General features: G+C 33.1%; 1 protein-coding gene and 1 pseudogene across 1 annotated transcript; one reads left to right on the plus strand and one right to left on the minus strand.

Annotated features, from left to right (window-relative positions):
- LOC115880651 overlaps positions 1-12,177 on the plus strand; it is a 44,515-nt pseudogene extending 32,338 nt beyond the window's left edge.
- A 6,119-nt stretch (positions 12,178-18,296) lies between these two features.
- On the minus strand, positions 18,297-22,032 carry LOC115880642. Its single transcript, XM_030897917.1, has 3 exons — positions 21,802-22,032; positions 20,224-21,142; positions 18,297-19,124 (listed from the first exon to the last, which is right to left on the minus strand). Exons 1-2 carry the CDS (start codon positions 21,929-21,931, stop codon positions 20,226-20,228), a joined length of 1,047 nt encoding a protein of 348 aa, XP_030753777.1. The 5' UTR covers positions 21,932-22,032; the 3' UTR covers positions 18,297-19,124; positions 20,224-20,225.
- Positions 22,033-24,170: the final 2,138 nt, after the last annotated feature.

Genomic DNA, 24,170 nt, shown 5'->3' on the forward strand with positions numbered 1-24,170 from the left:
TTTAAGACATGTATTCATTTTCAGCCGATTCTACCAGGTGTTTCTCAAAAGGGGCTCCCTTTTTTATTTTTTCAAATAATACAACGAAATTTGGTTTGTTAGTATAAGGCATAAATCGGGATTGATTGACGTATTCAATTACCTTCGGTCGCTTCCTGTTTCACCGGAAATGACTACAACTTTGTATTTTTAGATTGTATCCTAAGTACTTTTTTACTTTATTTGATACATTCGACATTCTGAATAGAATGACATACCATACGTCAATTTTAGACAATTCCAATTAAATAAAAATAGCATTTTAAATTTCAATCTAGAGTGCCAAGACTGAGTTAACACTATTAATTTGTAATCAACGAACTTTCGAAACATATATTTGACCGTGTAATTTTTTTTTTCGTATATCCTTTCATGGCCGCTTAAAAGATGCCCAAATCGTATTTTTAATGATAACTCAATTTTTTCAAATGGTACGAGGCTGGCTCAGCATATTTGGAAAAAGCATTTTTTACGAATAATTTGGTACCACATACTTGGTATATGGAGTAAAATTGTCATTACGTTTATTTATAGCCATTTTTAAATTGAAAATGTCAAAAGTTGACATATAATATATCATTCTATTTAGAATGTAATTTTCATCATATACGGTAAAAAAATACGGAGGGTACGATTTAAATCAAAAGTTGTTGTCATTTCCGGTGAAATAGGTAGTGACCGAAAATAAATGAAAACGTCAATCAATTCTGATTTATATGTCCTATACTAACATACCAAATCTCGTTTTTTATCTAAAAAATTAAAAAAGTTATAGAAGTGAACCACTTTTCAGAAACACCCGGTATATTTATTTCTAAAAATGTAGATAATGGTAAAATTTCATTTCCGGTGTCAAACTTTATTAAGTAGTAATTTTTAATTTCAGACTCCCATAATAATTCCGGTTTTTAATAAAAATAATCATAAAGGTCTTTATTAACAAAAATGAAATTATATGGACGAAGTCTAGCTACTTAGCTATTCACACTCAAGCCACAATAAAATTAAAATTATAAAATCTTTTCTTTGTGTAAACAAATTAGTTGTAAATGTTTTTCACGATCCCAGTCAATAACTGCGTCTCCCATTGTCGAATACTCGATAAAAAATAAAAATCACAGATGGACGCCCGAAATTAAATGAGACCTTTCCAAGTGTCCGGTACAATGTCCGCCGAAATGCACGCCGTTCGCTCCTTTTGATTTACCGACACCCGTCGGAAAAAGAACGCGCGCGCTCTAGCATAGGCAGACGCACGCTCTGGCGTACAAGCTAGCCGTTCGGCGCTCCGCGCTCCTTAATAGGCCTAGGCTAGCTGTACTTGTTGGCTTTATTATTTATAAATCTACCTATCTCACAATTTTCACTTAGTATCTGTTTAATTATATATGTTCGCGAACATTTTGTTCGGGTAGCTTGGACGCGGCTTTAGACCATTTGCTACGTTCTTAGATTTTAAGTGCTAAACATCGCTCCTGAGATTTTGTCCCGCTAGAATAACCATCCGCACTGTGGAGCGCTGGTCCCTGCGTGACTTAAGCATCCACGGCGACTATTTGACGCGATCGAACAGTACTTTAGAATATATACAGTCCTTGACCAATGCCCACATATTTTATAAAAAGATTTGAATGAAAATCTCAAACCTCTCAAATCGTAGCGCGGCCATGCAACATTGTCAAATTATTTCCAATAAAATTTACACTTTTTTGTTAACTTCTACCTTAGTGGTAACACTTCTAATGGATCCACCGTTTTCTACTTACAAAAACATCCAGAAATGGCAGGTTTCTCAATCGTTTTTCTCTTTTTCAACAATACAGGGTGTTTCAAAAAACATATATAGTATATGGGTATAGCATGTGTGGGTATAATATGTATAGCATATAGGTTATCACAGGAATATTATTCTAAAAAAAATATGTGCGCCACTGGCTTTTTTTTGTTGGCAAAATTGTGTAAACCTTTAAATTCGGACAAAAATGACAGAAAAAGTGTAAATTTACAAAAAATAGTAAATTACAAAAAAAATATATAAATTTTGTGATCGTACAGCAACTCTACGTTTTCGTGAAAACCTTTCGTGAAAACCGGAAACTTCATATAAACCTTTTTCTCTAATTCGTTTTATTTATTTTTTCACAGTATACATGGAAAAGAAATCATCACCAGATATTCGACCGACCTTGAATCTGAAAAAACTTTTTATACAGACTCTAATGGACGCGAATACTTAAAGAGAATACGCAACTTTAGACCCACCTGGAATATAAATGTTACGGAGAAAGAATCATCAAACTATTACCCCATAACATCGAAAATATCTATTCGAGATGAGAAAAGAAATGTTGGTTTTACGGTTTTAACTGACAGGGCTGAAGGAGGATCAAGCTTGAAAGATGGAGACATCGAACTGATGGTAAATATAGAGCGTCTTCAAAAAAATTGGCTACGTATATAAAAACAGAAAACTATATTTTAGTTTTTAAACATACACACATAGCCAAAATTATTGCATATAATGATATTTTTATTTTATTTTGGACCTAATATGATTCTTTTTATATTTTTGCACATATTGGCTTACTACACGACTAACTAATATAAAATTACAAATCTAAGTGCAACTAGGCTGTTTGGTTTGGATTATAATTTTATTTCATATATATGTAATTAGTGAAAATCAATAAAAACAAATTTCATTTTAAACAGAAAACATTGAAAACAATTTTAATTATTTCTCGCAACTTATAGTCTGTATTGCCTCCTTGAGCCTCAGTGCAAGCTGTGAGACGACGCCAACGTGGCATGCTCGCAATTAAGTTGTCCAGAAGATGTTGAGGAATGGCTTCCCATGTTTCGCGCGCAGCAATTTTCAATTCATTTAAGGGGGGGATCATTCCTTTTGGCACTATGGCGTTTTAGCATGTCCCAAGCATGCTTGATCACATTCATATCTGGAGACATCGGTTGCCACCACAGTTTTCCCCTTATACCTTATCCTCACAAAATTCTCGAACCGCTAAAGTGTGATGGGGAGGAGCATTATCGTCCATGTAAACAAATTCATCCCCCACTGTCCCTCGAAATGGACGCACAATAGGCTCTAAAACGTCTCTAAGATATGAGGCACCTGTCATTATGCCATCAATAAAAACAAGAGGAGTTCGAGCTCCGTGCATTATACCTGCCCATATCATAATGCTTCCCCCTTGAAACGGGACACGGGGTTGAGCTGCATTCAAGCGTGCTCCTCTTCCAGATGCTCTCCAGATCAAAGTTCGTCGCGAGTCTGACACTAGGCCTATTCTTGTTTCATCACTAAACATGACGAAATTCCAATTAGGTCCATTTGCTCTCATCTCCTCAGCCCATTGTAGTCGCGTCATTTTATGCTGTAAATTAAGCTTCGGAACACATTGAGGCCTGCTTAAATGTAATCCTCTGTCATGGAGTCTTTTTGCTATGGTCTTTCTTGAAACATTTACTCCTTCAAGGCGAGCTAACTCAATTTTGATAGCAGTACTAGAAAGCAGGGGATTGCGTCGTGCAATTAGGGATATTGTGTTGCACAGCAGTAGTAACTCTCTTTCTACCTCTTCCAAGCAGGTCTGTAACATCGTTTGTCTCCCTGATTTTTTTTAATATTCGCGAAACATCGCTTTGGTTAACTTCTACAATTTCAGCTATTGCAACTTACCGGTAGCCCTGTTAAGACAGTGTTACTATTCTATTAAGCTGTGAAATAATGTTTCTAGGCATTTTAAGGCCAAAACAATAGTCAAATTTCTTCTGAAACCCAAGAGACCACAAATCGAAACGTGCAAGAATTTGTAATAATATTGGGTCTGAACGATAAACGTTGTTTAGCATATCCATTTTAACAAAAAAATGTTTATTACAGATTATTTATCAAAGCTATGTATCAAAAAAATTCTTTAAATTCCTTTCCGTATATTTTTAAACGATATATGCAATAATTTTGGCCATATGTGTGTATCTCTTTTTATACAAAATTAGCAGACCCGGCCACGCGTTGCTGTGGCTGAGGTCAGTGATGGGCAAGTACCCGGTATATTGAAATTTGGGTAAATACTCAAGTTTTTGCACCCGGTTATGGTGCAAATATACCCAAGGGGTTAATAAATGGTATATTGAATTTGGGTAAATAACATTATACCTTGTATATACCCAATCATACCCACGTATTTAATTTCAGGTATTCTAACAATTTTTTAAAAAAATTTGTTGTTAAATTGAAATTATTGAATTACTAATATTGCTATTAAAAAATAGGGGTTGATGGTAGAGGGGTGAAAATTTAGTGTTATATGTATTTTTTAATGCCACATCATAAAAAATAAAAATAAACCTATTCTCAGACCTACTGAATATACATATAAAATCGTTTCCTTTATCGAGACCTACCAGCTCTGAAAATATTTGTAAAAATTGTCTGTAAAATTGTATGGTGAATAGCATATATACGCATATGGTGCGATCGTCAATTCCAAGACAATTTGATGGCGTTTTCTTTTCAAGCATAAGATCTATTTAATATCAATATTAAACGTTACGGAATTACCATAACAAAACTTATCTATGGCAAAGTTACAAGAATTCTATACTATAAAATGTTTAAAGACAAATGGGTGATCAAGACCAATTAAATTATGTTTGATTCTGAATTGCCTTATTTCACATTTCATTATTTATTATTATTTTTAGGTACATAGAAATACTCTAGCTGATGACCGTCTGGGTGTAGGTGAAGCCTTAATCGAGTTGGCCTACAGCAGACCGATTGTGGTTAGAGGATCGCATTATGTCGTTGCTGGTAAAATTACTGGCACTTCTGAATCGGGTAAGTATCTTCAAACTGTCTAAAAACCGCATATACGAGCCCTAACAACTATATGTTGGGACAAGATCTTTTTTGCAATAAAAATAGTAATTTGTTAAAACGACTCAATTTATTTTGTTTATTATTCTAAATTCAAACATTACATTATATTATTTTAATTTATATTATCTAGACAATTTTACTATATTTTTATAACTTTGCAAACAAATCACTTTTGATAATAGCTTATTTTGCCAAAATCAAGCCAAATTTGCTGACAACTATATATTGGGACAGCACAACAAGAAATTTGTTTAATACGGAGTTACATCACCTTTCGCCTTAACAACTGCCTGAATTCCTAATGGCATTGTATTTACCAAAGATTGGCACATTTGAGGAGAAAAATTATCCCAAATTTCCTGCAGTTTTGTCCGCAAATCAAAAATTGTTCGTTGAGTGTGGTTTCTTAAATATTGATAATTTTATGCCACACAGTTTCTATAACATTGAGGTCCGGACTACTTGCAGGATGGGGTAGAACTTTTATATTATTATTACCGCACCAATTTTTAGTTGATTTTGCTGAATGGCACGATGCTCCATCTTGTTGGAAAATATAGTCTTCGTTTGGAAACAATTCTTGAGCACTAGGCAAAACTAAGGTCTCAAGTATATGTTGATATTTTTGGGCGTTAACAGTGCCATCTATAATTTTTTTTTGCCCAAACCTCTTGCTGACATGCAATCCCAAACCATAATCCCCTTAGGAAATTTAACAACCCTCTTTAAGCAATCTTTATGAAAGGCTTCTGCTTTATTTCTTATTATTCGTTTTCGATGATCTCCAACGCAAACATCAAATTTAGACTCATCGCTAAATATGACCTTATTCCAATCATTGTGTATCCACGATAATTTAGATTTTGCCCAATTGTACCGATTTTTCTTTTGAATTTCTGTTTTTTTCTCGGTTTATTGTTTTCTGTCGGTTTTTCTTTGGCCTAAATAAGAATTTGTATCAATAATCTTCAGATAATTGATTATCCACACAAAATAAAGTTTACCTTGTAAAACCTTAGACCGCATTTACGGATACATTTTCAGCAACATTCTCTTGATATATTTAAACCAGTTACAGTATTCAATTTAATTGTTACTTCGCGAAGAGTACTTCTTCTCACAGACTTGCAAATTTTAACTAAATTTCGTAAATCTCTCTGAGATACAACTTTTGGCCTTCCCGAACTTTTACCTCTAACGTCTACATTGGCAGATTCGCCGTATTTTTTTATTATATTAAAGACCGTGGTTTTTGGAATACTAAAATCATCAGAAATTTTTCGAATTGTTTTTCCCGTACTGTATTGACGATTGATAATTTCGCGTAGTTTTTGATTTGTAGCTTTTCCATGGACCATTACTTTGGATTAAATTAACAAAATTGAAAATTAAAAAAATTAAAATTTCTTATAGTAAATCTCACTACTCAAAGTATCGAGTCACTTACAAGCTGTCAATGCTGAAGTAAACAGTTTGCGACATTTGTGACGTTTATAGCAATGCCGCCTATGATATTAATTATTTAAAAATACTTGTCCCAACATTTAGTTGTCAGCAAATTTGTCCTTTCATGAACAAAATCCGCTACTGTAAATATGGATTGATTTACAAATTCATAAAAATATTGTTAAGTTGTTTAGAATATATGGCTATGTTTATATTTAAAAAATTAAACATATATTTTTCAGTCATTTTGAAAAACCAGGGCAATAATTCCAAAATATGACCTTGTCCCAACATATAGTTGTTAGGGCTCGTATAGCAGTTGACATATATTGAGGTTGACACATACGTACAGATTTTTTGAGTTTTTTATTATATGTTAATTAATCCAGAATTACATGACTTAAAAATGTCCCAATCGCTCTTGAAAAATTTCTAAAATTTGTATACTCTATGACTTTTTAAAGTTTCACTTAAATCACTTAAATTTCAAAATTTTCAGAGGAAACAATAGCAGCCTTGGAACACAAAATTGCCGATGAAAAGCTTCTAGATTCTTGGGTATTTATTTCGATAGCTAAAGAGAAGTCATTCGAAGAATACCAAAAAGAACACAACATGGAAGTAAGTAAATAACGAAGTATGTATGTATGTCCGGTTTTACAGCGTCCTTCGTCGCCTTCCGGTCTCCATGCGCCACTTCCGTCTATTGTCCCAGTCTCCTAGTAGTAGGTTCCTTTCCGACATGGCTCTGTCGATTCCTTGATTCCAGGAGAGTTTAGGTCGGCCTCGTTTACGTCTGTCTGTAGGTGTCCACTGCAACACTTGCTTTGGTATTCTATCATCAGCCATTCGTTGTACATGGCCGTACCACTTCTTACAGTGCCATACTCTATATAGAGCGTCGGCTACCTCTCGCATGTACTTGTAATGTGTGTCATCAGTGTTTCACAAAAGTACACGGGACCTACAGTTTATTACCGAATCCGAAAGGCATATTTGAGAGGCTGTACAAAGCAAATATCCTCAAGGTGGTTTGCCGTTGCTTTCCTTGAGGTGGCGGCACGTTGGTCGCTCTATTTAGATAAATAAATATTTTTATTTAAATAAATAAAGCGACCGTACTGGCTGGGGATGGAACCCAGTACCTTCCGCTCCGCAGATCGACACACTAACGCTGGAGCTACGGCCGTACCACTGCAGTTGTTTTTCTTGTATAGTCTATAAAATGAATAACTTTGAATTTTGACCGTTATTTTTTACCAACAGGGCAAATATAAAATCCCTCTATCAAAAAAGTTACTGATATTCTTTAAATTGAGTGCCTGAACGAATCAGATAGGTAACTCTTTTTACTTTCGTGAAATAGAAAAGGAAAATAATAAAACAAGTGACAGTTCTTCCTCTTCTTGCAAAAATCAACACAATTGTCAAAAGTAAAATGTCATCAGCTTTTGACATTTCGAAATATCAGACCAATGTCGTCTCTAATAGAACAGCCTCGGAGCGAGATTTATGACGTCACGCTAGTGAGATACTACGGATTAATAAATATGTTGTAGAATACATGGAAAACATAATAATTCCTCGTGTTTTTGTTGTGTATTTTAAAAATGATACAGTTTACATGAAATATACATAATATACAGTTAATTAATACAATATATATATATACCTATTTATTGTAATAAATACTTTGGCAAATTAACTATGAACCATACAAATGCAGCAAATGTTTTACAATATACAAATAATGAATAGGTACATAAGATAATGGGTAAAATGTAAAATATATTTTAAATTTTAGGCTTTGAAAATCGATCTAATTTAACAAAAAAACATTCAATATCTACTAACAGTGATGTATTATTATTTGCATTCACAAAATGTATATGCATATTTTGCAAGTATCAATGTTCGAAATATTATATTTGCAAATAATACAATATCATAGAAAAAAAGGCGTCAGCGATGGCTATGAAATAAAGATCGCAGTCATTTTATATGTAAAATAATTCTAAAATTTTTGATTTTCTTGGGATTTAGGTTCGGGAAAAACGCTGATTAAATATTCAATTGTTTTTTCATTATTTTTTTTGGTTTAAAAAAAACGTGGTTTAAAAAAACATCATAGCCTTATCAGTGTTGTCATATGAAAAAAAATAATATCGAATATAATCCAAAAAATTACATATAAAATCACCACACACCATATAATGTTTACTGCAATTAATAAACTAATATAAACTTGTCAAAAGATGACCACGTATTTTTTTAAATTATTATTCTTAACACTAAAACTATCTACATTGACTATGGAGTACGATTTCAATCATAGTAAGTAGTAGACATTGAATGTGTTGTTTGTTAAATTAGATCGATTTTCAAACTCCAAAATTTAAAATATATTTTATATTTTACCCATTATCTTATGTACCTATTTATTATTTGTATATTGTAAAACATTTGCATTTGTATGGTTCATAGTTTATTTGCGAAAGTATTTATTACTATAAATAGGTTAATATATTATATTTATTAACTGTATATTATGTATATTTCATGTAAACCCTATCATTTTTAAAATACAAACCAAAAATACGAGGAATTATTTGTTTTCCATGTATTCTGCACAACATATTTATTAATCCGTAGTATTTTAACTAGCGTGACGTCATAAATCTCGCTCGGAGGCTGTTCTATTAGAGACGGCATTGCGTCAGCATGGCCGCAAGTTGCTAACCTAATAAAATTAACACTAGAAAAACCCGCGGGAACTGTCAAATTCAAAGTTATTCGTTTCACAGACTATATATCTTGTACAATGTTACCCTCCACCTTAATTTTTTCACGTATTCTTTTGTTCCTAATTCTGTTTAAACGGGAGATTCGGGCTGATCTTCGCCAGAAGTCCATTTCGGTCGACAACAACTTCTTTTTACGTTTTTCGCTTAACTGCCATACCTCAGAATCATATAACATTACGCTTTTCAGAATCGCGTTATAAATCAGTTTTTTCTGTGATCCGAGATATCCCTAGACCAAAGCACCGAGTTCAGCGCTCCTATCTCCCTTCTGCCTTTACTAATCCGTTCTTCGATTACCTTTTCGCATCTCCCTTTGCTTGCGATTTTTACCCCTAAATACATATATTTTTCGCAAGCTTCAATCTTTATATTGTTATTTAATACGTCTTCCAACTCGCCACTAACACACATATGTATATCTTGTCTTCTTCTTGTTTAGCTCCAGTCCCCATTTCTCGTACTCTTCTCTCAGTTTTCTGGTCATGTATTCTAGGTCTTCTTTGTCTTGAGCCATTACTATCTGGTCATCGCCGAAATGGAGAGTATACAGAGGAAGGTTGTCATTAATAGGTATTCCCATCTGAGAGCACTTCTTCTGAAAACGAAAATAACGAAGTAACTGTGATATATTATATCCTCAAAAAATGTTAAATTCCCAGTGTGAGTTCCAATACTTACAGTTTTTTGTTAAAGTGTAACTCTGTTCTTTGACGTGTTATTAATTTCTAAGAATATCTATACACCATATCGTTTACCTTGATTTTTGTGTTATATTATTTTTTAAATAGTTTTTTTTGCCCCTGGAAGAGAAATCTACAATATAAAACAGTTGTTTTTTGTAAATACCTCTACATTGGCTCCAAACGGAAACCAGCTTGTCGGTGGCTATTTAAAAGTAAAAAAAAATAATCCACAATAAATATTTAAAGTTTCAGGAGCAATATCTCCTTCCATCATCCAAACCAAAAAAATCAAATTCAAATATTGCTATATTTTACAATATTTCATCAATAAATGAAAATGGTACACTTCCGCAGGAAGTTTTTTGAGTGTTTATGTTAAGTAAAATTTTTGGAATGAAAAACAGAAACATGTTTTCATGTAAGTTAAAAAATTGAAAATTATACATTTCCGCAGAAACATTTGTGACATACTATTCAAAAAGGCTTCTAAATATTAAATAAACAAATATTTTTTACATAACTGATTTCAGCTCAATGAAAGTAGCCCTGATTTCAGCTATTCTCAAGTTGAAAAACTCACAAAGTATGCATTTTCCCAGAAAAATTTTTGTGGCATAATTTTTGAAAAGGCTTTTCGAAAAATACTAAATAAACAAATATTTCTTAAATAACTGATTCAGCTAAACTAAAGTAATCCTGATTTCAGCAATTCTTAGGTTGAAAAACTGAAAATGGTGCATTTCCGCAGAAACGTTTTTGTGACTTAATTTTCGAAAAGACTTTCAAATACTAAATAAGGAAATGTTTCTTACATAACTGATTACAACTTTACAACCTTTTTTAGTTGAGCCCTTTATTTCACTAGCACAAAGCCTCTGACAAACTGGTTTCTGTTTGGGTTCAATGCAATGGTGTTTACAAAAAACACACATTTATTTTTGTAAACCAATAAGACTATTTTTAAGATTTTTTTATTCTAACTTTTATTAAAATATAACTAAACTTTTAGAAGCTTTTTATATTTTGTTTGTGTGAAATGAAATAATCAGTACCTGATTAAATAAGAATTTATGTTTCAGTTCTCAGGTTTGCAAAACTCATTGCCTGATAATGTGCATATTATGACCCTGGAACCATGGAAAGAATCCAGTTATTTACTCAGATTAGAGCATACTTTCGAAAAAAACGAAGACCCTACTCTATCGCTACCAGTTGAAGTCAATTTAAAGGTTTGTATTAATCTATTCAAATATCCAAAAAAAAATCCTTTATGGGCATTTCGCCACTGTACTGCAAGAAAATCTACAAAATAAAATAGTTATTTTTTGTAAACACTTCTGCGTTAAACCTAAACGGACACTGCTTGTCAGAAGTTATGTATACAGTATAATAATTTTATGCATAATTTCTAAATCTCTATAAAAATGTCTATACCTATGTGGCGGATTCATCTCTCCAAAAAAATCCTTTATGGGTATTTTGCCACTGCACTGCAAGAAAATCTACAAAATAAAATAGTTACTTTTTGTAAACACTTCTGCGTTAAACCTAAACGGACACTGCTTGTCAGAAGTTATGTTTACAGTTATATAAATTTTCCTAACAAAGAAAAAAATGCTTAACGTTTCGGAAAATTTATCTCTTTCCGTCGTTGGAAGCAAAAAAAATACAAAGAATAAGAAAAAAAGTATTTAAAATATTTAAATTCAACTATTCGAGAACACTTTACTTTTTTAAAACAAATACGTCTACAAGAAACCGTTGACGTTCTGTTAAAATAAATTAATAATCTCTAATACTACCATGATTACAGCACTAAAATTGATGCAAATAAAAAAAAAATTCGGTGGTTTTCAAATTTCTTTAAAAATAAATAATTTTTTCAATTTTCAAACTTGAATAACTCGGTTATTTTGAACTTATTTGAGAAACGGTAAAGAGAAAATATGTTTCTTTTATCGAGATCTACCAACCCTGAAAATATTTGCACTTATTTAATTTCAGCATTAAAAAGCTCATTTTTTCAGGATTTGTTTACAACGTTCGACATTATATCTCTGGAAGAAACGACTCTAGGAGCCAATCAGCTACTCAGTGAAAACGACAGGCTGAAATTTAGCTCTACCGATCAGCCAGAAACAAGCCAAAAACCTGTTAGTGATGACGACCTAGATAACTTAATTGTAACTATGAACCCAATGCAAATACGCACTTTTATAGTTAGTATTCAAGCAAAAATTTAGGTCGATTAGAATTAATTATTAAGAAAATGTAATATACTTTTTTATTTTTATTGAAATAAACAACTTTAAGAAGTAATACTATTTGTTTTTATCCAATAATATTGAAAAAGAAAACAACAATCGTCACATACCGTATGATCGAAAAAAAAACGGCGTCAAAGACGGCTGGAAAGGCGATCAATGATAATTTTGGCGAGGTCAATCTCTAGAACGTCATTTAAAAAAAAATTGACATAAAACTTGTCAAAAATTAACACTAATTATAGAAAGGTAAAAAAGGATAGAATGTTTACAGACACACAAATCTATCTCTAAAAAAATATTTTTTCTCGAATTATAAACAACACAAAAGTATTAGCCAAGTAATTAATGTCTAAGGCCTGACCTCGCCAAAATTATCAAAGATTGCACTATCCCCAGCCGACGTTTTTTTTTCGGCCGTATGGTATAATAAATAAACTCTTAAACCAAAAATAATGCAAACATGAATAATTGTATCTTTAATCAATAATATAACAAAGAAACTATGGTAAATTCAATCCAAATCCGTTTTAAATAAAGCAACTAAGAAAGTTGTTAAATTCACAAACTTGTTTTATTTTCAACTGCTGTAGAATGTAGAATGTTTAGCAGGAGGCTTAATCACCGCGACCTTACAAATCTTTTGTGTGTTCCCCTTTCTTCAGTTATAGCAGGTTATAACTATAATATATAGCAGGTATCTAAGACGGCTCCATAGAGGCCAGCTCTCCATCCTTCATCTTCGACATCAGCCGTACCAAAGTGTATGGTACGAACGGTTGTCGTCTCGGCGCACTCAGTGATAAGGTGTTCTGGTGTTTCCCCATTTTACCTATTCGCCGTTGTTTCTCAGCTTCAATCCGTTGAGATGTTCGTTGAGGAGACAGTGTCTTGTTAGAAGCCCCGTGACAATCCGAAGTTTGTTCTTACTTAAATCTTTTCGGTCGTAAGTTCTAAGAAATTTTTTCGTCTTAGACCGTTGGAGGATTCCCATTCCAGGTTAAGGATGGAGTCCAACTTTTAAAATCTTCAACTGTTAAAATGCAACTAGCTTCGAGGTACCCCACCATCAGTCAAAAAAGCTACAAAACACATACAAATTCAGACCGATTATACAAAAGAAATCGTAAAATTTATTTTTTATATGAGTTATGAGATATAAAGCTAATGTCTGAATAAGTATTTCATATTTTTGTAATTAATTAAGATAAAAGATTATCTAAGGAGATAACAGGTTAAAAATATTAAAGCAAACTGAATCAGGTTCTATAAATAATACTTACCTATTATAAAGCAATAAGATGAGGCTAAGGATTTTCGTACGTTGTTGTTTTATTTAATTCATTAAGGTAACTATTTTTATGTACGATTATGTATTCCGAATACGGTTTATCTTTTAAACTAATAACGGAGAAAAGAAAATAGAATAAACTACCTCTGGTTAAAGATATGCTTTTTTCTATTAGAAAATCGATTTGTTGCTAACATTTAAACAATTAAGAGACATGAATACTTACCAATAGAACACGAAAAGACACTTACACAATATTAATATGTTTGTGTTGCAATAATAGTCATAGATTAAACGATTACCTGTAAGGAAGTTCGATCTTGATTATATGAGGAACCACTTCCGCATAGACCACCATGTAGTTACGCCTCTGGCGCAGAACGGATACTATGTTTACAGAAATCATAGAAATTTTTCTCACTCGAGACCTCCGCCACTGAAGTACGCTCATTATGGTTTCTAGTGCCTAGATCGCAGAACATATAGGGTGGGTATAGACAACCTGATATAATATTATGTTCAGGGATGGGTTTGGTCTATGCGGAAGTGGTTCCTCATATAATCAAGATCGAACTTCCTTACAGGTAAGTCTTTTAATCTATGATTATATTTTGGAACCACTTCCTTATAGACCACCATGTAGATGTTTAAAGACTAACTGCGATCTAGATCGAGACCATAGAAGAGGAAAAAGAAAAAATAGAGAAAAATACATAACAACTATAACCTTTAATTATAGTGAATTTTTATAATAATATGAAATTCCTATAATATAAGTTTGAAATTTTCAACAATAACGATTAGATTCTATATAATACTATAGCAAACATTGTATAAACTACCTATATGTAATACCATTGTATATGAATTTTTAAAGTAGCTCAAGAGGTTTATGGATGTAAAGCACCAGATGGCGTGGCGTATTTCACGGTCTTTTACTACGGAAAAATATTTTTTGTTACTCTGAATTTTGAAGCGACCGATAAAAACAGAGAAAATAAAAATCGATATTTTTCGGACTGTGCCAATTGGTTACTAATCGACCAGATACTTTTTGTCTATTAGATATGCTATTAAAAGCTGCTAATTATACAATTCGACCATTGTAAATACCCGACAAATTCCGCAACCAACGAGGCCGATGCTTTTCACTGATAAGAAAAAAACATGTTTCTTTAGATCATTTTCGAGATATTTTTTCTTTCTGAATGCACATTTTTAAAGTATTTTATATTCTTTGTCCCCTGATCTATTATACTGGTCGCACGTATCGAAGTTCTGTTTCTTCTAGTTTTAAAAAATGTTCTTATTTCTTTGTAGTTGTAGTGGTTGTAATGTAAAATTAGATTAATTTTATTAAGTTTAATTATAATGTTCAGTGTAATACCAGTTTAATTATAATGCTACTAATACCAGAAATAGTTTAGTAGTGTTTTTATAGTTTATTATTTTGTAGTTAAGTAGTAGGTGAAGGGATAATTTTGTTATTTTTTCTTTTTGTTTGATTAATTAGTAAGTTTGATAATTTTTTCAGTGTAGAATACAAGAAGTAGTTGTGTAGTGTTTTTACAAGAGATTATATTAGTTTATTTTGTAGATTAGTAGTAGGTGAAGGTATTTGGGTATCTTTTCTTTTTGTTTTTCTTCTAATTGTAGTATTTCTATTAAGTATTGTGATAGATACACTATATCTTCCTTCAAATTCGTTGAAAAGTGCGTTATCATATAATTTTGGTTTTCTGGTAGTAGAATATTCGAAAAAAAAATCTGATCAAATTTATTTTAAATTAAATTAATCGAGTCTTATTAATCAAATTAATCTAGTCAAATAATAATAATAGTTAGTTTCTAAATACTATACAGGGTGAGTTTCCTACGATGTTCTCTATGGGTATATCGGAAACTACTGGAGATAGAGGGTCGGTTAAATGGGAAAAGAATTGCAGTTTTGTGGGGTCATAAATATGCGCCTTTCGGATTTTTCGGAGAAGTTCAAGGCTTACTAAATATTTCGAAAAAAACAAATTTTGGGTATTTTAAAACTTGTCTCTAATTCCATTATAATCTACCGTATGATCGAATAAAAACGGCGTCAACGATGGCTATGAAATGAAGACCGCTGTCATTTTATACGTAAAATTATATGGGAAATATCATCGATCGTCATTTCATAGCCATCGCTGACGCCGTTTTTATTCGATCATGCGGTATTTTAGACAAAAAGTTTTCAGATAAAAGTTGTAGATAATCACATACCTAATAAGTTTGTGTTTTCTGTTTTTTTTCTAAAGCCTGTCATTTTTGACATATGACACAAACATTATGTTTTTTAAATGGAAACCATAGTTGGCCATGACTTCATAAAAAGCGCCATTTTTTAAGCTTTTCAGCGATATAGGTATAATATGTTTTTTTCGAAAAATTACAAGTTATAGCCAATTCTTTTTCTTCTTGGCTGATTTCGGAGCATGGGATTACAGCGATTATATGGCTGGCATCGAATTGAATTAGGCAGCCATAGGTGTTAAAACACGGAGTCGACGAGTACGAATTACGCATCCCAATTTTAGGATGTAAATTACTGGAAACAGCGATAGATGGAGCGACGTTGCCAAATATTTCATGCATATATGTGTAAAGAAACTAAATGGCATGACAAATACCAATTAAAAAAAAAGAAAATTGCTAATGGATTGAGAGCGTAAATATAATTATTTAATTTTAAAAAGACAAATACTAAAATATACCAAAATGTAATAATAGAACATAATCATAGATTAAACGACTTACCTGTAAGGAAGTTCGATCTTGATTATATGAGGAACCACTTCCGCATAGACCACCATGTAGTTACGCCTCTGGCGCGGAACGGACACTATGTTTACAGAAATCAAAGAAATTTTACTCACTCAGGACCTCCGCCACTGAAGTACGCTCATTATGGTTTCTAGTGCCTAGATCGCAGAATATATAGGGTGGGTATAGACAACATGATATAAAAAATGCAGGGATGGGTTTGGTCTATGCGGAAGTGGTTCCTCATATAATCAAGATCGAACTTCCTTACAGGTAAGTCGTTTAATCTACGATTATATTTCGGAACCACTTCCTTATAGACCACCATGTAGATGTTTAAAGACTAACTGCGATCTAGATCGAGACCATAGAAAAGGAGAAAGAAAAAATAGAGAAAAATACATAACAACTATAATTTATATATTTAATTATAGTGAAATTTTATAATAATATGAAATTCCTATAATATAAGTTTGAAATTTCCAACAATAACGATTAGATACTATATAATACTATAGCAAACATTGTATAAACTACCTATAGGTAATACTTAAGTATATTACAATAATTGAACAACTTAACCATGTAATAACAAGAGCTCCATTTTATTATTGGGTATAACTAAAATGTTCAGTATTATTTTAGAGAAAGGAGGGTTTCTGCAAAATCTGAAGAATTTAAAATAGGTTTTTTGTAGAATTTTGCAAAAACGTTGGAGTTTTTTGACCAACCAGCTGCATTTCGTATAGTCTCTATATCTACCCCCGCTCTAACCGCAGCTGAAGTGGAAGCATGTCTGGTACTGTGTCCTTTAAATTTATTCGTATCTATTCCACTGTCAGCCATAACTTTCTTTACCCACCTAGAAATTGTTTGAACCGAAGCTCGACGGTAAGGCTTTTTATGCGTAAGAAAAAGATAAGATATATTCTCCCTAATATCTTTAGTCCTACGAATATAGGTTTGCAAAGTGTTAGCTACGCATAGCTCAGGTTTTTCAAAAAAGGGTAAATTTATTATAGGCTGGACTATATTAGGCCCCGAAGTTTTAATCAAATCGGTAATTTCAATTTCAATACGGTCATCTAAGTTGTATACATTTGCAATGCTAATTGTGGACAAGGTCTGCATCCTCTGAGAAGAAGCTAAAGCTATTAAAGCTGCCAACTTTAACGTTAACTTTTCTAGTGATAAAGATTCTAAGGGGAAAAAAGTAGATAGATATCTTAAAACAATACTTGGATCCCAAGTAGTGGAATATCTCGGAAAAAACTGGTTTTAATTTAAATACATCTTTAAGAAATCTACTAATAACACCTTCATCTTCAAATTTTTCGTACAAAAGCTTCAGCGCCAAACGATGAGAATTGAGTGTTGAATAACTACTACCTTTTTCAAATTCTAAAGTAAAGAAACTACTTATATCCTGCATAGAAGGATTACTTAAAGATACATTTTTTGAACTAACAAATTTCCACCAACGCTTTAGAGAACTATCAAATTGTTTTAGCGAACTAGGACTTAACGATGCTATTAGCATTTTAATTGCAGCTTCTGGGACATGTTTTTGGATGTACAGGGTGTCCCACTAAGAATAGCTCCTGGCTCTCGGAAAAAATATTTATAACTAAAGAAGCTATGAGAAATTACTGGAAATTATTTTCAAGTTTGTAAAACCACCGCTGGAGTTTTTACACAACTTTGCTTAGATAAGGTGTACTATAAGTAATAGCTTCATAATCTTCACTAAATTTTAAATATTTTTTTTAGAGCCATTTTCCCCTATCTACCAAAATAAAAACTAAAAAAAAATCTAACCTTCCCCCACCACTTTATTTTAGCAGATAGGGGAAAATGGTTCTAACAAAGAAAATCCAAAATTTACTGAAGATTCTGAAGCTATTATTTATAGTACCCATTATCTAGGCAAAATTCTGTAAAAATTCTATTTTCTTATTTTCCATAGCAGTTGCGCCCCCTAGCGGCCGTTTTACAAACTTGAAAATAATTTCCAGCAATTTCTCGTAGCCCCTTTAGTTATAAATATTTTTTTTCGTAAGCTCTACGGCTAAAACTTTCCGAGATACAGCCGAGAGCTGTTCATAGTGGGACACCCGGTACTGTTCCCTGATAAGAGCCCCACTACCAGGATAATCTTGTCCCATAAGGGGTGGCTCTCCCTAAAAGGAGAAACAATTAAATTAGGACTGGGGTTAAAATACAAAGGTTCTGTAATTAGTAGTCTTGTAAAGACTGGGTACCAGGGCTGAGTACGCCAATCAGGAACTACTAATATGCCTTGCGCCTTATCAGTAATGATCTTATTGAGAATTTTAGAAATAATTGGAATTGGGGGAAAAGCATAAAAGAAAAAGGTTCACTTCTGAGTAAATGCATAGACAAAAATAGAATCTGGATCTTTTTTCCACGACACATATTTTTTACACTTAGCATTCGCTTTAGAAACGAATAAATCTACTTCTGGTTTGCCAAAGGTAGCTACTATTTGTTGAAAACTAGAAGAGTGTAACGAATATTCTGTTTCAATAGCTAAAGAACGTGATTCGAGATCCGCCTCTACATTGTCTTTTGAAGAGACGTATGACGCGAAAATCCACAGGTTCTTTTTCTTGCACCATTGCCAAATTTGTTTTAAAAGCTTATGTAGCTTTTTGTACATTACCTCCCCCATTCTGTTAATATAGCTAACTGCAGTTGTATTATCAATCCGCACCAAAATATTACAATTTTTCTTGTTTCTTGCGAAACATTTTAATGCGAAAAAAACTGCAAGGAGTTCCAAATAGTTAATATGATGATTAGCCTCAGTTTCTGTCCAGAACCCATGCGATTTTTCTATACCACAAACCGCTCCCCAACCTTTAGTAGAAGCATCTGAAAAAAATTTCACAGTCAAAGATGGGGGAACCTAGATTTACTCCCGACTTTGTGATATTATTGAGCAACCAATGAAGATCATTACGGACTTCAGACGGAAAAAATCAAATTCTACTATTATAATTATTTTGATTATCTTTTAATGAAGTATATTTCAACCTTTAAAGAGATTTGGTATATAACCAAGCATACCAAGCATAAACAAAAGTTGGGCTTATTGATACGAGGTATCCCAAAACTTAAGCTAATTGACGAATTGTACAATGTTTACCATCTAAAATCTTTAATATCTTTTGAATAGTTATTTTTTCTTTATCTTTAGGCAACAATAACATAAATGTTTTGCTATCGAATAGAAATCCTAGAAATTTACATGAATGTGCCGGATTTAGCATACTTTTTCCAAACTTTGTCAAAAAGCCTAAGGCCTGAAAGGTTTTAATAACTATATTGGTATCATAAACACATTGTTTTATTTGACTTGCTCATAATTAACGAGTCATCTAAATACATCACTAAAACTATGCCTATCGACCGTAAATGATTTAATAATAAGTAAATAGGTTTACACAGTTTCGTAAAAACATAAGGCGCAGAACATAAACCAAATGGAGCAAGTAAACTCAAATGTGAGGCCCTCAAATACAAATCTAAGATACGTTCTGTGCTTCTTGATTACTGGAATTAAAAAATATGCTTCCTGTAAATCTAAAGAACACATATAAACATCCCTTGAAATAATATTCTTGATCGACTTAAAATTTTCTATTTTAAAATGGGATACACAAACTTATTTAATTGTTTCAAATTTAAAACAAATCTATGACTCCCATTCGGTTTCAAAATTAAAAAGTAGGAAGAGACAAATAATTGATTTTTATGTGGTCTGCATTGTTTGACAGCCCCAATAGATTGTTACTGTGAAATACAATTAGAATATTTTTGACGCTCATCATAATTATGAGCCTGCCTTGGTTTTTTTCATGGAAGGAATTGAATATCCTTTAACCCATTGTAAAACTGTTTCATTTTGGGTTAAAACAGCCCATTGATTATAAAACTTTTTTATCCTCCCAGCATATTGAATGTCGTTTACCTCTAATATCTCCTCCTGGATGACTGCTGCCCTCTTGATCCTTGAGACCTCCTGCTGTATGTCGCTTGATGGCCTCGAGCGTGGTCCTTCCATTTGGTTTTGGGATAATGGCTAGGTGGAAGAGGTTCTTTCAGCACAAAGATACCCTTCCTAAAGTTCTTCGTTGGAGCTTTCATTTGTTTACTCGATTTTTCTGCCGCTTGGGCAGCCTTAAAATGTTCGGTAAAACCTGAACCAAACAGAAGAGAGTCATGAGTACTCTCCTCAGCAACTTTTCTTACGAGTGGATTGAAATTTGGCAAAATTTCATGTTTGCGATGTTTTGAAAGTAAAAAATGAGTCTCGCAAAAATACTGCGCTGCTTCCGCCAACGCCGGTGTAATCTTCTCCTTCACGTCTGCAGGAAACTTGTCAGCTACTAGGTCGTTCAGGATCGTCCCTAATGCACTGAGACCCTTCCCCATTTTTTCTTGAACATTTCCCAGATAATTATCTTTCTTAATTCCACTCGCTGATATCATGCCAACAAGGTCGGGATTTAATTTTGGAGGATTTAATCCTGTACAATTAGCTGGAATCGTCCATTTTTCCATCAATTTTTCACGAAGTTTGCTTTCTAAGCCTTTTGTTAGGTAAGAGGACCACCGAGATACTATGGCATCCTCTAAGGAAACTCCAGGATCCACTATGGCCGAAGGATCATCACCAAGGAAATTTTGATTTTGAATTACTATAGGAAGATCGCCGCCGGAATCTGGCGACCTTATACCAGCCCTCTCAGCTCCTTCGCTGCAGGAGGAGGAAGAAGATGATAATATACGACGACGTTTAGGACGTAGGTTCCTTTCTAGCGATCTGGAACGCTTCTGTGATGGGCCAGCTTCCGTACTAGCAGACGATGAAGACGATTCACCGCTACCTGATAGGGGAAAAAATAAAATAACCTTCAGGCTTAAAGTCAAATCTGAATTATATGTATAATTAACATAATATTAACCGTATATTTAGCTTATGAAGAAGATATTTCTGTTTGTATTATAATGATATTAATGTAAAACTGTAGCTAAATAAATAAATAAAATTTAAAAAATATCTTTATATTAGAAGAATAATATTCTATTAAAATTAATAGAAACGCCACTGCCTATATTATAACAATTTTAGCAGTCTTCATAATTTATCTTCAAACAGCCCGATGGGTATTGTTTTTCCTATCGGTGCTGCATCGGCAACAGACCAAAAGTAAACAGTTGGTAAAAACGCTCAAACGCTCAAAACGCTCCGATAAAAGTTCGGAACTCGATTCGATGCAGAATTTTAAAAAACAAATTCAATTAGCCTGAAGAAATATTATGAAATTTTTTGCCGTATAATTGCCAAATTAAATCACAATCTTTACGTAGGTAGCTAGTACGTAACTAGACACTAGTATGGTAAAGTTATACATAGTGTCCCTTAGTTACTTTCTGGTGCGGTAGAATTGCACATAATCTGATTTCACTATTTATGTTTGATTGAATTCAATGACATTTTTGCTTCTTACCTAAAGGAGAAATAAATTTGAATGTTTGTACTTACTTGATATATCATTCACTAGTTCCATGAATTTGTACATTTTTGCTTTTAATTTCTCCCGCTTTGGGGTACGCACTCTATGGGCGGGCATGAGGACGCGACGCGACCTGTACCGTTCCGGACTAGAAAGCATAATGAGCGTACTTCAGTGGCGGAGGTCCTGAGTGAGCAAAATTTCTTTGATTTCTGTAAACATAGTGTCCGTTCCGCGCCAGATGCGCAACTACATGGTGGTCTATGCGGAAGTGGTTCCAAAATATAATGAGTGATTACTCTTATCATGTTTTCTTAAAAAAGCATCGCTGAAATCGCCCTTGTTGATTGGTTGTTCAACTTGTCAGACCTCAAGCCATTGGTTAATTTTTCTATCATGTTTTGTATTTATGTCGATATATATTTTGCTTTATTTAATCCTACTTAATACCTAGATAAAACAAATCTTGACGTCATTATCGTCATATAATTATTAATATAAATATATATCTTTTGTTATAAATTATCGAAATGTTGTGTCTTGATAGTTTGTCGATTTCGATATCCCTGGTGAGATAACGCGCATTTTCGGTATAATGACGGTAGTAGATAAGCAAAGAGAATTCTGCCGCAAAACCCCATGCTTTATCTAATGGAGCTACAAAACCGTACTACTATATACTTCAAGCATTCTGTAGCGTTTTTTAAACAAGTACCACTGCGAACGGCAGCTTTTCATCGGAGAGCAGTCGTAGATAAGGTATTTATTTCACTGGAAAGAAAATTAATTAATAATAATAAATCAAAAATACAAATATTGGGCGCGAGGCATGAACAGAGAAAGAAAACACAGTTGTTTATTACTTAAAACTAGTGACTATATTCATTCATGATGTATTCTGATGGTAAATAGCATTGTACAATTTTAATAATTATTATAGGCAATTTTAATAATTATTAACTGGCAGAATGTTGGCCGCCGTTCAGATGTCTACCATTCTGTATGCATAAAGGTCTGGGGAAGGGCCGTTAAAGTGAAGAAGAATAGGGAAAGGTTAAGGGCAGTTCAAAGACGATTGGCGCTGCAAATATATCAAGGGTACCGCACTATATCAGCAGATGCGGCAGAAGTAATTAGTTGCATGATACCGATAGATCTTCTAATACTAGAGAGGATGCAGAGAAAGGCGTGTCCGGATAGATCGCGAGAGTATAACCGGGAAAAAATACTGAACACATGGAGCGACAAATGGAAACACAATATAGACGGGAAAGCGCAGTGGACAAGACAACTTATACCACATAAGGTATAAGAAACTGGATAGATCGAAGCCATGTAGAAGTTACCTACGCTATGACACAATGTTTATCAGGACACGGATGCTTCAAGAATTATTTATATAAAATGAAACTTACCGATAGTCCAAAACGCATCTTCTGTGACCACGATAACGACACAGCAGAGCACACAATCCTGGAGTGCAAAAGGTAAACCTCTGAAAGAAATAAATTAATGGAGAGTCTAAATACAGAGAAACTAACTTACACTAACTTGGTTCCAACGATGCTTAAGTCAAATGAGAACTGGAAAGCAGTTCGGGAATATATGGAGGCGCTGATATCTGCAAAGGAAAACGAAGCCAAAAGGTTTGGAAAGTAAGAAAAAAGAAGAATAATTTGAGTTTACTTACCATACTGCTCTAGTACTGCTTTGTACTTACCACACTCGCTAGTGTCCAATTTTGACTGAAGTGCTCAATTACCTGCAACATCACAATAAAACTGCCTCCCCCAGAAGTAATGCCAAAAGGTAGTTCCTTGGGGAGATACTCAAATCATACTCAGGTTTGTGGAGGTTTTTTAGTCAGTAAGGTACCTCAACCACCCCGACAGTACCATTTACGGTCTCTGGTTTGCAGATTTTCCCCCACAAAAAAAAATATTATAGTGGTTATATGTCGAGTAAAAAGCTATGTTAGAAGTAATATTAAATATATTCAATGAAAAGACTATAAAAAAATACCATACATGTAAAGCTATAGAAAATGTATAAAAGGTAGCATTACTTTAATTAATTTGATATATTTTATATGATGTGTTAAATCGAAGATGTTGCAACCCGTAGATTCTAGAATCTATGTTTGGTTATTCATCTGTTAAAATAGCGCAATAATAATATCTATGAAAGTAATACTATTACAAGACGTAATGTAATGAAACCTAAGATCTAAATCATATTTTAAATACTGAATCGACGTGAATGTTTTTAACGATCTAACCACTAAACATAGTCTGTACGATATTATTTAAGATGTACGTTATGATGTTAAGACTGAAAATGTTTTAAATGTAAAATGTAAAACTAGAACTTAAATCTACACTTAGCTGTGTTCTTTATG

Source organism: Sitophilus oryzae, unplaced genomic scaffold, assembly GCF_002938485.1.
Source record: "Sitophilus oryzae breed Bouriz unplaced genomic scaffold, Soryzae_2.0 scaffold_1639_pilon_pilon, whole genome shotgun sequence".
NCBI classification, from domain to species: Eukaryota; Metazoa; Arthropoda; class Insecta; order Coleoptera; family Curculionidae; genus Sitophilus; species Sitophilus oryzae.